Raw genomic sequence first — 15897 nt, 5'->3', positions numbered from 1 at the left:
TCCCTTTCCAAAAGTCTTGTGGCATAATTTGGTGTAGTTCTCTGGACACATTCCAAAATGTAGTTTTATCACTTGGATTGCTATTCAGAATAGACTATCCACTACAGATAGGTTGGTGTCTTTTGGCCTTACTCTTTCTACTCAATGTAGTTTTTGCCAGGAGGGTGAAAGCCATGATCACCTCTTCTTTAATTGCTCATTTTCTAAGCAAGTGTGGAATTCTATTCAGTCCAAGCTCCATGTCTCATGGACCTCTATAACTTGGTCTGAATGGGTCTCTTTTCTCATTAATACTAAACGGAAATCTCTACAAGCTATTATCACTAAATTGGCCTTTGCTGTCACAGTTTACCATGTGTGGATTGAAAGGAATAAAAGAAAATTCCTGGGTAATTCTTGTTCTTGGAAATTAGTTGTTCATAAAATACTTTCAATGGTGAGAACAAAGATTCTATCGTTACCTAAACTTCAAGCAGATTGGATTGTGAATGAGTGGAATGTTGGTGGATGTTAACTCTATTTTGTTCCTGTTGTTAGTAATTGAGTTGCATTTGTTTTCCAAATCCTATCTTGCATATGTGTTTTGCTTGGCAGGTTATGATTGGCAGCTTCATCAAGATTGGACTTCAGGGTATTACTAGTACTTGTAAATACCAAGATAGCAAATTGTTCATGTTGCAGCTATTACTTCTATCCTAGCAGGTATATACTTTTAACTTTGGTGACTATTTTAGTTATAATCTTGAAATGTGTACCTACTATATTGTGTGATATCCCAATGAGTTGTGTGCTCGTGCCTCATCCTTCTCGTTTGAGAGTGGAGGTAATAAATAGCGGGGGAATCATGTGAGACCTAGCGGAGGGAGTTGGTGGAGCCCTTTATTCCCAATGCTTGTGAGAAAAAAGATGAGAGGATACCATAAATCTTCTTCCTTTCCTAGGTGTGCTATGAAGGTAGATATCATGAAGGCATATGATAATGTGAGGTGGGAATTCCTTTAGGATGTCCTATCAGCCATGAATTTTCATCCTACCACGATCAAATGGCTGCAAGCTTGTGTCACCACTGCTAATTACTCTCTTAGCATTAATGGGGAAACTACTGGTTATATCCTTGGGAATAGAGGGCTTAGACAAGGAGATCCATTGTCTTACTACTTATTTGTCATTGTGATGGAGATTCTCACTTGTCTTCTTAGAGAGAAATCCCTCCATCCTGATTTCCATTTCCATTGGAGATGTGGAAGTACTAAACTTATCAATCTCTGCTTTGCGGATGATCTCATGATTTTTTGCAAAGGAGATCTCAATTCAGTCAATCACATTCAAGATGCACTTTCTGAGTTTCAGACTTTGTCAGGCCTATCTCCAAGTCCTGGGAAAAGTAGCATTTATTTCTCTGGAGTTAACACAAGCTCTAGGTTAGCCATTCTGAATGTCCTAGGGTTTAAGGAAGGCACTCTTCTTGTTAAATATCTTGGAGTGCTTCTTATCTCTATTAAGCTTAAAGCCTCTGATTGCCAACGACTGGTGGATAGCATTACTGCTAAAGCTAAGTCTTGGACAAATAGGGATCTAACTTATTTAGGTAGAGTACAGTTGACAAAGAATGTACTTTTCTCCATGCAAACCTATTGGTCCTCTTTATTTATCATCCCAAAAAAGGTGATTAAAGAGGTAGAGTCTATACTTAGGGCTTTTCTTTGGTCGGGCCCTGACCTTAAGAGAACTGGTGCTAAGGTCTCTTGGGAGCACTTGTGCTCTCCTAAGCAAGAGGGGGGTCTTGGATTCAAATCCATGCTAGTTTGGAACAAGGCTGCCATTGCCAAGCACATCTGGTTCCTGATTTATGGGGGAAACAATCTATGTGGTGTCAATGGCTTAAATCATATTTAATAAAAAGGAGGAATTTTTGGAATCTTAAAGTCCCTGGGGTTTGCACTTGGGTATGGAGGAAATTATTGAACCTTAGACCTTTGGTGCAACCATATCTTCTTAGTGTACTAGGTGATGGCCAATCCACTTCATTGTGGTATGATAATTGGCATCCACTTGGTCCTCTAATTACAAAATTTGGCCCCATAATTGCCTTAGATTCTGGTATTCCTAAGGATGCTACTATGTCTCACATTTTACAAAACTCAAGCTGGGTTTTTCCCATCATGCTAACCCTTGAGCTCAATGAGGTAAGAAGAATCTTGCCTCCTCTTATCCCCTCAAGATTGGAGGAGGCAGATCACATTAGATGGACTCTCAGTCCTAATGGTCAGTTCTCAATTGTATCCCTGTGGGTAAATTGAGAACACCCTTCCCAATGGTTGTATGGCACAAATTGGTGTGGTTCTCAGCCCATATTCCAAAATGTAGCTTGTCACTTGGCTGGCTATCCAGACTAGGCTATCCATGGCAGATAGGCTGGTGCTGTTTGGCATGAACCTTTCCCTTGAGTGTAGTTTTTGCCAAGGTAGTGAGAATCATGACCACCTTTACTTTAATTGTGCATTATCACAGCAGGTGTGGGACACCATGCTCTCCAAAATTAAAGTCTCTTGGCACTCTAGAACTTGGCCTGAATGGGTCACTTTCCTCTCCAATTTAAATGGCAAATCTTTTCAAACTGTTATTACAAAGTTGGTCTTTACGACTACTGTTTACCATGTTTGGATTGAGAGGAATGTGAGGAAGTTTCAAAGTGTATATTCCTCTTGGGAGGTAGTTGCTCACAAAATTTACTCCATGGTGAGGTCACGACTTTTATCTTTACCAAACCTATCTCCATTTCGAGTAGGGTGGGTTGCACTTGAATGGAATATCAGTGGATCTTAATTCTCTTATTGAGTGCTGCCATTGTTGCTCTATTGGTTGTTGTCAAACACAAGTTTTCTAGTTTGTACTTGTTTAGCTCAGGGCTGTACCTTCAGCATTACACTCTTGGTGACACAAAATAGGCTGCGGAGTGGTCCTTCATGTACTTGGTTGAGTCAGCAAGAAGCTAGTTCAATGGCCTCTGTGCTGCTATTACTTCTATACAGCATGTATTTATATCTTACTCTCATGTGTGGAAGTGGCCAGGTTACTATCCAATTGTTGAGTGCCTTCGTATATTGTTTGTATCCCGGTGAGCTGTGTGTTTGAACTCCATCCTTTCTTGGAGAGGAGGTAATAAATAGTGGGGGAATCGTGTGAGAATAAATGGAGGGAGTTGGTGGAACCTGGCCCTTTTGCATTCGAGTAAAAAGAAGAGTGGGAGATGTGAGTCTTTCAAGGGGGTGTGAGCACCAAAATGCAAAAGGGAAATGGAATTGTTGTTGATCACTGTTATTGAGCAACTAGGGACAAGTCTCCTGTTGAAAATGTGGCATCCTATTATTGTTGAGTATGATAAGATTATCCTCTCGGCACTGCCTTTGTTGTGACCATTTTTTTTTGTTGCTCCCATCTTGTGGGTAGATGGATAATGCTTAGTTCACTTGTATAACTTTTGTAGTGCTGAGCAACATTGGTTGCATTGGTAGCAATTTCTGCTCTATGTATAGTAACTTGTTATAATTGTTTATAGTAGCTTTTCAATTGTACTGACCTATCCTTGGGGGGTTGTACCTTGGCTTATTTAAGCTTTTCTAGGGGGCTTGTCCCTAGTTGTTGCTGCTGTTGTTCAACTGTATAAAGGTTGCTACTGTTGTCTTACTACTTCTGCTGCTAGTACCTTCGAGAACTGGTGCTTTTCTATGGCTGCTGCTGTTCAATTGTTGTATCTGTTTCGGTTGTTGCTATTTGTTACTGTTTTTGCTACCATTTGCTGCTGCCCTAGCCACTTACCAACTAGGGGGCTGCCTGTTGTTGTGTTGTTACTACTGCTATTTCCATCGTCTTTTGCTGTACAGCTATACAGCTGTTTTGCTGCTGTATCCTACGACTGTTTTGCTGTTGTGGTACTGCTGTTGTTCTGTTATGGTGCAACAACTCCGATTTTTAGTAAATAAAAATCTCGTTGTTTATTCTAAATTCCTTAATTCCTCTTAGATGGCTTTATAATTTTTCTTGTTAATTTCTAGTAATCCTTCATAATTAGATTTGAGACTGCTAAATTATATTTATTGGCTACAGATTCTACTTGGCAAGTATAGTTAGATTCTAACCAATTAGTTGGAGAAACCTATCTACCAATCCATTTAGTTACCTTTTAACCATTACCAATTGGACGATAAATGTTAGGGAAATCTTTATCCATTGGACAATATATAGAAAACCTAGATTTTCTGCCAAAAGTATTTACTAGATTTTGTTAAAATACCTATATATAGTTATATATAGTTATATATACTCATACCTAAAGGACATATGGTATTATTCTAGTATATATAGTACCTCACCCTTTTATCCATTGGTCAATAACTATTAGGGAAATTATTATCCATTGGATAATAGAGTTAGTCTTACCAATAAGTACTAGGGTTTATTAAATAAATCATTTTCTAGATTTCCCATGTGATGATATACTTAATATATATATATATGTGTGTGTGTGTGTGTGTGTGTGTGTACCTTATAGATTTAATACCCTAGATTTCCTAGGTACACTAGTACAATATTATAATAAGAACGTGTGCCAATTTGGACTATTTTAATAAAGGATTTTGATCTTATAATTTTTTATTGGATATTTGGAAATCTACCTAGATTGCATGGTACACACTTATATATATATATAGGAGTCCTTTATTAAAATAGTCCAAATTACATTCCATTCGTAATGTCCAAATGGAGTAGTAAAAGCTGTTTTGTACCTGTCATTGGGGTGTAGTTGGATTTGCCAGAATCCACTTTTGAAATCAAATTTTGAGAAGATAACTGCATTGCTTAATCTGTTGATTAGATCTCTTTTATTAGGAATCGGGTATCTAATCCATTCTAATACTATGTTTAATGGTTTGTAATTTATAACTAGTCTGGGCACACCTTTTTCTTTTTCTGCATTTTTATTGACATATATATATATATATACACACACACACACACACTTATATTATTACAAAAGTACACATGTGTTTATTAGAATAGTTTAATAGGAAAATCTTGACTTGAAATCCCATTAGATCATATAGTACCTTAAGTACATTCCTATATATGTGTTTACTTGTACCTAGAAGTATATATGTATATATATATATATATATATATATGAACTAGTGCTAGGAGAGAGAGAGAGAGAGAGATAGAGAGGGAGAGTGGCCAAGAGAGAGAGAGAGAGAAAAGGAGGGAGAGAGAAAGAAAGAAAGAAGAAGAGAGAGAGATTTGGTTGTACCTTGACTTGACTTCCATGATCTTCTTACATCCTTTCAATCTTTGATTATATATTCTTTCAAGCAAAAATCTATCCTCTATTGTCCTTATATGTACAATTGCCAATATAAAACCTTGTACCAGCCTCCTTTCTTCCACCAATCTTTCCAAAATCAAATCCAAAGTACTAAATCTAGCCATGCAAGCGTAGAACTAGGTAGAAAAGTGGAAGCAAACCCTTGATCTTTTAATCAAAGCAAGACAAAAATTCAAGATAGGAGAGAGAGAGGAAGATTCGGGTGAGAGGGAGAGAGAGGGCATGCTTGGCCTATAAATAGCAAGCTCATTCAAGCTTAAACTCACATCTTCACTCCTTGCTCAAGCTTCTCTCTAGAATTTCTAAGCTTTCCAAGTTCCAAAGTTCAAGTTTCTTGAGTTTTCTTGAAGTTCTTGAGAGCTACCACCAAACCACCCATAGATCTTTAAAGTAGCCTAGTTTAGTTAACAAAGTTGTTTCTAGGAAAAGAAAATCCATCTCTCTTCCTTTCGAAGCACTTCGGAGCCGTTAAGCCGCCGATTCGCAAAACCGACAACCAACTCTCGAAAACCGACCAACCACCAAGAAGAAAGGTAGAGTCCCATATATGCTATCTCTAAGTATACGTAGAGTCCTTAGTCCTTTAAACCTACGTATAACATAGAGCCATATGTTGGAAAGTAGAACATCCTTAGTTTGAAGTATAAATATCCTTTACCCTTTTTCCTTAAGTTGATAAGGTTATCTATGGATTAAAATGTTGGAATGCATGATAGCCAACAAACTTGTTTTGGTGGTATGAACATGTTGAATAAACGTTTTTATTACCTTATTAAACATATGTTTATTTGAACTTTTCACAAAAGAAGAAAGAACGGATTTTGAAGGATATATATTTACCGTTTGATTAGAAGCATTTGTAATTTGATCTTTAGAATGGTTTTGAGCATGATTTGTAATATAGAGCCGAATGATCATGCTAGTTTAGTTTCAAGATTTCAAATGGATGCATTATGAGTACGTATGTGAAATGTCCTACCACGGAATCATTGCATGAAAACGAGACACGGAAATTGAGAAAGTAGAAACATGACACCTAGGGTGGTTAAAGAAAAGGCATGTTTTAAAAAGGTGAAATGTTTTGGAAACCACAATGTGGCCGGACATGGTAGCCCATTGTGTGGTGTGTGTTTTGTGTGCCAATGGAAACCTGGGACGGCGGAACCATTGTGAGGATACTCTGGAGACCGGAACGACGAAACCAAGGTTGGGTGTGTAGCATGGTTATTCGCGGAGAGGAGCCAATGCAAAGTGTGCCAATGGGAACCCGGTGCGGCGAAACCATTGTGAGGATACTCAGGAGACCGGAATGGCGGAACCGAGGTTGGGTGTGTTAAAACAATTTTGGAAATGTTGATAAATGGAGACACGGTCCACGACGAGTCGCGTAGGAGAAACTCAGAAAATCATGGACACCAACGTTAGTTTGGATAATGAATGTGGATGTGTCATTATTAACTGTTTGTCAAATATGTTTGAACTATGTGGAAATCGTTGATTTTATGGTCTATTGTTTGTAAGTTAAGGGTTAGAGGGTATGGGTTACTCTATTGAGTTTTTGTAGCTCACGGTGTTACCTTTGATGACCCTGACATATTATATTGGCGGCGACGCTGGTATAATATGTCAGATCTTATAGATGAACAAGATGAACTCTACACCTTAGAAGCCTTTGGAGCCGAAGAGCTAGCCAGGATGGAGGACGAAGCGGAGCAGTAGATAGGAACCCTAGTTCCCTCCCTTATTTGAATAAAAGTACTTTTGTAAGGTTTATGATGTAATATTGAGCCAGACTCACTTTGTTTTTGTAATAAAATGTCTTATTAACGCACCCAGAATTTAGGGGCGTTACATATGGCTTCTTTCATATGGTGGATACTGCTGCTGCTGTTTTCTGCTGCTGCCATTTACTATTCAAAGATGGCTTAACCTTGTCCTTGAGGTGCAGAGCCAGTCTATGGTGGGATGTATACACAAGTCATTCCTCCACTCTCATGTGTAGTTCAATTTGAGGCATTTGGTAGTTCAAGCACTATGCACTTAGGCATTCGAAATGTCTAGCTTAGTTTGAGACATTCGAAATGTCTAGCTTTATTTTAGGTTATATTTCAGTAGTATGTAAAATGACTACTTGTATTGTCATGTTGGCTCCTTTTCTATTACTCAGGTTACACTTTGTACAATCCTTTTGCCATCTGTTTTGTATCCCTCAATTAGATGGATAGGAAACAGTTGCTCCATTTTCATCTAGTCCTATGTAGCCGCTTGGCATAAGCTTTCTCTGTTTTTATGTTTATTTTTTTTCTTTTCCTCCTGGGGTATGCCCCTTGTAGGCTGTATATTCAGTCAGCCTCTTTTCTAATTTCAAGTTGTTTTACCCAAAAAAAAAAAAGATGAGAGGGAGGTCAGTTCTTGAGGGGGATATAACTCAGTGAGACCTCATATTGAGCTTGGGTTTGATCACCTATGGTGCAACATGTATCTTGGCTTAATTGTATCATTTTTATTGGCTCATGAATGTAACATATTGATCACTTTTGTTTTTTTTTTGGGTAAACCAACTTGAAATTGAAAAAAAAGGCTAACCGAATATATAGCCTACAAGGGGTATACCCCATAAGGAAAAGAAAAAGAAAACAAAAGAGTAAAGAAAATTGCTTATGCCAAATGGCTACATGTGCTAAACGGTGTGCGTTGTTTCCAATCCATCTAGTAAGAGGGAAGGAAAACAAGGGCCTAGCGATCACTTTTGTTGCACTTACGTTGATGTAATTGTTCAAGAAGAGCTGGTCTATTTTGTCCCCTTTTTTGGGGTGTGGTTACCTTGTTCAGATTATGTATCCATGGGCGTTCTCTGATGCTTATGTGGAGGTTTGGCCTACCCATTGGGGGCTGTCCATGGGGAACTTCTTCATCTTTCTTTTCTTTTCCTTTTGTTGCATGCCATGGTGTTGCTACTTTTGTTACAATGGGTTGCTACTCTTTTATAATGATGTAATTCAAGCCATTAGTCCAAGTTTCCTACTCGGCATTTTGCACATTGCTGCTCTGTGTTTTGGTTGGTTATATCTGTTGTGGCTGGTTCATTTAGCTCGGTAGTGGGCTTTGCAAATGAATTGCCATTTGGTTTTGTGGTTAGTTACTCAAATGGATAGCAATCACTTGTAAATGGGGCTGATTGTAATACATGGGATGATTGAATTACCAACATGCTCCATTGGACGTCTACTTCTGAAGGTGGAACATTCATGTGAAGCATTCGAGATCTAAGAGCAGGGTTGTTTTTTTTTTTTTTTTTTTGGGTAAATTAGCTTGAAATTAAAAAAAAGGTTAACCGAATGAATAGCTTACAAGGAGCATACCCCATGAGGGAAAAAAAATGGAAAAAAGAAAAGTGAAAAAAGTGCGATAAACCATGCACAACCCGCATGGAGAGTAAGGTAGATTGAAGTAAATAACAAAGTGCACTGTGATTTGTTATCATACTCCGTTGTACTATTCATCAGGAAGAAAGCACGACAGGGTATGATACAAGAAGTAATAATGACATGAAAGCTAACTACTACCTGGCATAGCCCGCCAGGCTAGACTATAAGATAAAGTAGTCCTGGTTGAATAACAACCATCTGATGAACCATCACTTAGGAATTGCAGCAACATAGCAACTCAGCATGGAGGGGAGGCTGAACAGCTACTATAGAGAAACTAGGTACAGATAAGAGGCTCGATCTGGGGATGACGGCATCCGATAGGGGGCCCAGCCCTGCACACCATGCCAAATCCAACCAATCTACTACTCCCACGACCAAATTCCCAGGGCTCGCCAGAAAACAACCTGCCCTCAGCCAAATACCAATCACCACAGTTGCCAGAGATGGGATATGAAGACCAAGATTTTAATACTTCAATCTACCCTAGTGAGTCGAATGCAATACCTACCTCTAAGAGAATAGCTACTACAGAGGAACTAGGCTCCAAGAAGAGGCTCGAACTGGAGATGTCTGCATCCGACAAGGCTACCCCCTTAAGCACCGTGCACACCACGCCCAATCCTTCTAGACTACTACTCCCTCAACCTAATCCCCTAAGCTCGCTAAAAACTAAAAGTGAGATAGCACAAAATCCTCAAATCTGATTGCCATTAATAGCGCAAGACCACCGAATCATTTGGCTCAACCATTAACAGTGCATAGCCACCGAATCATCTGGCACAAAAAGAGGACATAATATACCACAGGAGAACCAAAGCTGCCCTTATCAATCAGAGCTCAAGTCAATCTAATCAATGACAGCCACAGAAGCTACCCCTTTCAATCGGCCCACACCACTAATTAGACAAAGACAGCTCCGGAGGCTACCCCTTTCAATCAGAGACCAAGCACCGAACTAGTCAATGACAGCCATGAAGGCTGCCCTTTTCGACCAGTGCCGGCCCCCAATCTAATCAATGATAGCCATGGTTACATCCATACTACGCACAACCTCCGGGCTAAAGAAGCAAAGAAACTAGGAATTTAAAGATGCTCAACAAAGAGCTAACAACCAAACGAAAAACCCGATATTAATCCAACAGATGACTGCCCATCGAGGTTCTCAATCTGAATCTAAAAGTCTAAACAAGTAAGGAACACTAATCTAGTAAAACTACTAGGTCCAAATCCCATTACCTTTGGCCAGTTCAGAACAAGAAAGGAACCCTTCGTCTTGTACGTACTAGATTGGAACTTAGCACTGCTATGGAGCTCTGCACGAACTCTGAAAATGCAGAATCCATTGGGATTGACCCTAACTGAGCAGGATTCTAACTGTAAAATTCCAGAATCGGAAAATGATTGATAGGACTCTTGCTGTGACCAGGACCACGAGCATAGACTTAGAGTCATCGCCGTGAAACCACGAGCTGAGATACCTCACCGTCAGCTCCCAACCCTCCGGCTAGATGTGGAAGCTCGGAAAGCTTAGCTGTTGTGGATTGTTGTAGGGCCGATTCACCACAGAAGAGGTGAAAATCGGTATAAGTGAAATGGTTGGGTAATCGGCAAATCCTTTGTGTACTTCAGCTAGAAGAGATGGATCCCTCATCGCTGTATGGGAAGGACCCACGTCTGTGGTTAAACAAACCACCACACCGACGAGCTACAGTCACACTTGTTGTGGATCAATTCACAGTGGGACTGTAAGGCTCAAGATCCAACGAAGAATATGGGTTTCTGGGAAACCGTGTCAAGAAGCAGCTCAGCCGGTAGCCATGGATACTCGAAGCTCTCCAGTGCTAGTTTTAAGAGCACTCAACCGAGTGCTTAGTTGTATTGAACCCTCAACAAAGAATTTAGAAAGACCAGGCTGATAGCCCATGTTTCTACGAGATTTATAGTGGTAGACCAAACAATAGTTTGGTGAATTTGTACAAAAATCAGAAGAAGACAACAGGGGAGTGCATTCTCTCCCTATTTCTAGAGAGAGAAGCTCTCAACCCCTTGCTTTTCGCCCCTTATTCATCCAATACACTTTACATGGTTGTTATTCTATGTTATCTAAGCGAAACGTGGTTTATAGCTATAGATTTCGAATTCGAATTTCTGGGTCATGTTTGGTGAGGTCTAGCTCCAGTCAGTGACTTTCAAGATTGAGGTTCACTAGCTCTTCCAGGAAGCAAGTCCTCCGAGACTTGTAGAGGTTTCACAAAGCTGGGTGCAAAGTCCCAAGAAGCAAGTCCTCCATCAGAAATTTGATCGCAATGTTAAAGATCTCAAAGTTGGGTGCTTAGGAAGTCCTCCACTAGCTAGCATTTTGTTGCATTTTACTAGCCATATTTCGGTTGTATCCCATTAGTCACCTTGTCGTTTGTTTCTTTTTCCTCTTTCGAGATGGGATTGAAACACTCGTTTATGTTTCCATTAAGTTCTATGTAGCCACATTACTTAGACTTTGTCATTTTCTTCCTTTTCTTTTGGTTTTCTTTTTCTCCTGGGATATGCCCCTTGTAGACTATATATTCGGTTAGCCTTTTTAATATTTCAAGTTGATTTACCCAAAAAAAAAAAGCAGTACATAGCAACTCGGCATCGAGGGAAGGTTGAACAGCTACTACAGAGGAACAAGGCACCGAAAAGAGGCTCGAACTGGAGATGTCAACATCCAACAATGGGCCCAACCCTACACACCATGCCCATTCTGCCCGGACTACTTCTCCCTCAATCAATTTCCCAAGGCTCGACAGAAAATAACCCGCTCTCAGCCAACTACCAATCACCACAGACTCCAGAGATGGGATATGCAAACCAAGATACTAATACTCCAACCAAACCCAGAGTAACTTTTCTTTACTCTTGTTTTGTTTTCTTTTAATCAACGGGTATCTGTAATCTTAACATGTGGAGATTAATAAGTATTTAATATCATGGAGCTCGTAATATAATTGAGATAAGGACGGAAGTGTAATTATAATTCTGTAGTGGGGTGAATTATAATTAGTGAAATAAGAAATAGAATCCTGGTGGGATTAAGTTTTCTTATTTACACTAGGAGCCCAGAATTATTACTCCTTAGGTCCCTATCGTAGCCCTATATACACGTTATGCTCTTTAGGTCAGGATCAATGTTTTTCTGAAATTCAGTAAATAGAGGTAGGCTTAGAGAGAGCAAACAGATCACGAAAGAGTCCATACTTGGTTCGTATTCTAGACGTGCTGGGAATACGATAGAAGATCGTAAGGTACGGTCGAGCAGTATTCGCGGTTTATAGCAAGACGTGCTATAACAAGTTCAACCAGCGTTCGTGTCGCAGGGAGTTGAGGTAGAACCCTAATTCCGCTTTATAGGGTTTTACAATTTTTGTTGTCTAATCTGTACACGTCATTACTGGGTCTTAGGGATTCAGTTTCCCAACAGTGGTATTAGAGCCGGTCGTAATCACGCGTATGGATTAAACAAGCCATGTTGTCCGTAGGTTATAGAGGGTAGAACGTAGAACTGTGCTAACCCTTGTTTTGCAGCGTTCTTACCCAGCTATTATGGTCACATGATTTTTATTGGTTTTATATGATTGGATCCCACGATAATTTTTTCGTGGTTATTGTTATTTATTGGATACCACGATTATTTTTCGTGGTTGTAATAATTAACGTAGCATGTGTTATTTATTGGGTGCCACGATTATTTTTTGTGGTTGTAATAATTAATGTAGCATGTGAACTCCAATGGAGGCATAAGATCGATATTTGTATGTTTCTTCGATTGTAATAGCATTCGACGGTTATTTGGAGATCGAAGATGGTAGATACAAAAGATTCAAGTTATTTGACTCGCAACAGTTTTTTTCCAGATTCGTAGGGTTTGATTGCAGGGCTATTTCGACCTAGTAAAAATTGGAATCAGAAAATCTGTTCTTCATGAAAGTTGTAGATAATTGAATTTCAAATCCAACCCTATTTGAATCACTTCAATTGGAGGTCAGATGAAGAAGATATGGCCAAAATACTGAAGGCTGTGCAGTTTACGCGGGAATATGTTAAATCCGAAATTTCTTGCCTAAGCACGGTTGGATTTTGGTTTTCATGATTGATTCAAACTATCTAAGTCTTCTACACAAGTATAGCCGAAGGATTTCAAGTTTGGAACGACTCCTTATTGCTTAAGGATTTCAAGTTTGGAAGGATTCCTTGTTACTCAAGGATTGCATCTTTGATCATAATAGTTGGGATGCATATTTTATTATGTTTCCTAATTTATGTTTATGCATGTTTCTATGATTGTTTGCATATGTGATAGTTTACCATATTGGGACAACATGGTAATATATGGCTTTTGACCTAGATCACGTTTTTTGCAAACTTAAAATTTTTGATAACCCTCACAAATTTTTTTTTAAATAACTAAGTGGGAGAGGGAGTTTATTTTTATAAATCCCACGGTCTCCATTACTAGTATGTAGATGATGTAATTAATTTTGTGTGATGGTTTTAGAACCTTCCCCCCCATCGGGCAAAATTAATTATGGCCTCATCGGTACAGACTTCCTTAAAGGATAGGTCTATGATGATTGTTGTGTGAATTACTACGCCATCTGAGGTAATTCATAATGGAACAATGGGTCATGGGGCTAGGTAATGGTATACACTTAGCTGTAAATAATAGTATCCTCACCATCTGAGTCACTATTATTATTTATAGGACCGAAGTTATATTGGCTATTTAATTTTGCTTGGCACGGTATAGTGTCTAGATAGTAAAATTAAAAGGTTGTGCCTATCTACACGAATGATAAAGAGTAGAGACTTCCCATCGAGGCATGCTCTTCACAGTGTGTAGGGTTGCCGCCAATGTTTTTCTTTTAACATGTGGTAGAGGGAACCAATATTAAAATGAAATTCAAAATTTTTATTGCCCTTCATAATTGATTGTTATGTTATTTGATTCTCAGATTCAAAAATGGGCTCTTTCAATCCACTTGCCATTATTCTCAAAGAAAATAAACTTACTGGACCAAACTATGTTGACTGGAAAAGAAACTTGAATATTGTGTTAACTGCTGAGGGCCAAAAATATGTGCTATCTACGGCGTGCCGTCCTATACCTAAAGAAAATGCCACAGAACAGGAAGCAAAGCCTTATAAAGATTGGGTTAAGGCTGATGAGATGGCGCGGTGTTATATTTTGGCTTATATGTCGAATATATTGCAACATCAGCATCAAGCTATGGAAACTGCTTCTGATATGATGCTGAACCTCAAAGAAATATTTGGGGATCAGAATCGGGCAGCAAGGCTAATTGCTATGAAAGAATTGGTGAGCATCATCACCCATGTTGAAGGGACCCCGATTAGGGATCATGTTCTAAAGATGATAGCTCTTCTTAATGAACTAGAGATCCTTGGAGCTGAAATTGATGGGGAAACCCAGATCGATTTCGTTCTTAACTCACTGCAGTCTGAGAGTTTTAAGCAGTTTTGCCTGACTTATTCTATGAACAAAATGCATTTATCTTTGGCGGAACTTCTTAAGGAACTCCAAGCAGCTGAGGGTCTTTTGGTTGGGAAGAAACCACCATCAGTGCTAGTGGCAGAGAAGGCTTCTACTTTTAAGCCGAAAGGGAAGAAGAAGCAGAATAAGTCTCAGAAAAAGGTTGTGGAGGCAGTTCATGCGCCTCAAGGTGGAGTGAAAAAGCCTACGGGCAAGTGTTTTCACTGTAAGCAGAAAGGACACTGGAAGAAGGAATGTCCGATTTTTCTCAATAAAGTGAACAAACAAGGTAAATCTTTTTCACTAGTTGTTGAATCATGTTTAGCGGTGTTATCTACCAGTACCTGGTGTGTAGATACGGGAGCCACTAATCATGTTTGCAATTCATTGCAGGGGTTCCAGGAAACCAGAAGACTTAGTGATGGGGAGATTTATCCACATATGGGAAATGCTACGAGAGTGGCAGCAGTTGCAGTAGGAAATGTTTTTTTTAATTTTAATAGTAATAGGAGTTTAATTTTGAGAGATTGTCTTTATGTTCCTACTGTTAGAAGAAACTTGGTTTCAATTTCTAAGTTAATAAAGGATGGGTATTTGGTTTATTTTAGTGACTCTGTGGTTATTAAGTTAAATAAATGTTTTATCTATTATGGTTCATTGGTGGATGATCTCTACATTATAAATCCTATATTTCCTACAGTGCAACTGCATGAATTGAATAACACTAATAATTTACCATGTAAGAGAAAAGAGCCTTCGAAATTGAACCAAACGTATCTTTGGCACTTACGTCTTGGTCATATTAATCTGAATAGGATTTCTAGACTGGTTAGAGATGGACCTTTAGGTTCATTAAAAGTTAAGGAACTTCCAGTCTGTGAATCCTGTTTGGAAGGTAAGATGACCAAAAGGCCTTTTTCAGCAAAAGGATATAGAGCCAAAGAGCCGTTGGAATTGGTTCACTCTGATTTGTGTGGGCCTATGAATGTCCAAGCTAGAGGTGGTTTTGAGTACTTTGTCACTTTTATTGACGATTACTCAAGGTATGGATACATTTATTTGATGCGCCGTAAGTCCGAATGCTTTGAGAAATTCAGGGAGTATAGGGCGGAAACGGAAAAGCGTTTGGGTAAATGTCTCAAGACACTACGATCTAATCGTGGTGGTGAATACCTCTTGGGAGAGTTTAGGGACTACTTGTCAGCTGAAGGGATTACATCCCAGTTGTCAGCTCCAGGTATGCCACAACAAAATGGTGTAGCAGAGAGAAGGAATAGGACTCTTATGGATATGGTAAGATCAATGATGAGTTATTCAGATTTACCAATTTCGTTTTGGGGACATGCACTAGAAACAGCAGCGTATATTCTTAACTTGGTACCATCTAAGTCAGTACCATCTACACCCACAGAACTATGGACTGGGCGCAAACCTAGTCTCCAGCATGTTCGGGTTTGGGGTAGTCCAGCACATGTGCTGAATGGGAACACAGATAAATTGGAATCGAGGACAGAAGTTTGCTTGTTTGTGGGGTATCCTAGAGGAACGAGGGGTGG

The 15897-nt window shown here is 39.3% G+C and overlaps 1 protein-coding gene across 1 annotated transcript; it reads left to right on the top strand.

Moving 5' to 3' along the window:
• Positions 1-14182: 14182 nt before the first annotated feature.
• On the top strand, positions 14183-14925 carry LOC131334003 (uncharacterized). Its single transcript, XM_058368871.1, has 2 exons — positions 14183-14630; positions 14735-14925. Exons 1-2 carry the CDS (start codon positions 14222-14224, stop codon positions 14758-14760), a joined length of 435 nt encoding a protein of 144 aa, XP_058224854.1. The 5' UTR covers positions 14183-14221; the 3' UTR covers positions 14761-14925.
• Positions 14926-15897: the final 972 nt, after the last annotated feature.

This window comes from Rhododendron vialii, chromosome 7a (genome assembly GCF_030253575.1).
Source record: "Rhododendron vialii isolate Sample 1 chromosome 7a, ASM3025357v1".
Lineage (NCBI taxonomy): Eukaryota > Viridiplantae > Streptophyta > Magnoliopsida > Ericales > Ericaceae > Rhododendron > Rhododendron vialii.
The sequence above is the reverse complement of the archived record's forward strand: the minus strand, read 5'-3'. Positions and strand labels throughout refer to the sequence as shown.

What these genes read in the sequence shown, in the direction of transcription:
- LOC131334003 (XM_058368871.1), top strand. Translation starts at nt 14,222, where the DNA reads ATGATAGCTCTTCTTAATGAACTAGAGATCCTTGGAGCTGAAATTGAT. An exon ending in CAATAAAGTGAACAAACAAG is followed by an intron (nt 14,631 to 14,734) that starts GTAAATCTTTTT and finishes AATTCATTGCAG; the next exon opens with GGGTTCCAGGAAACCAGAAG.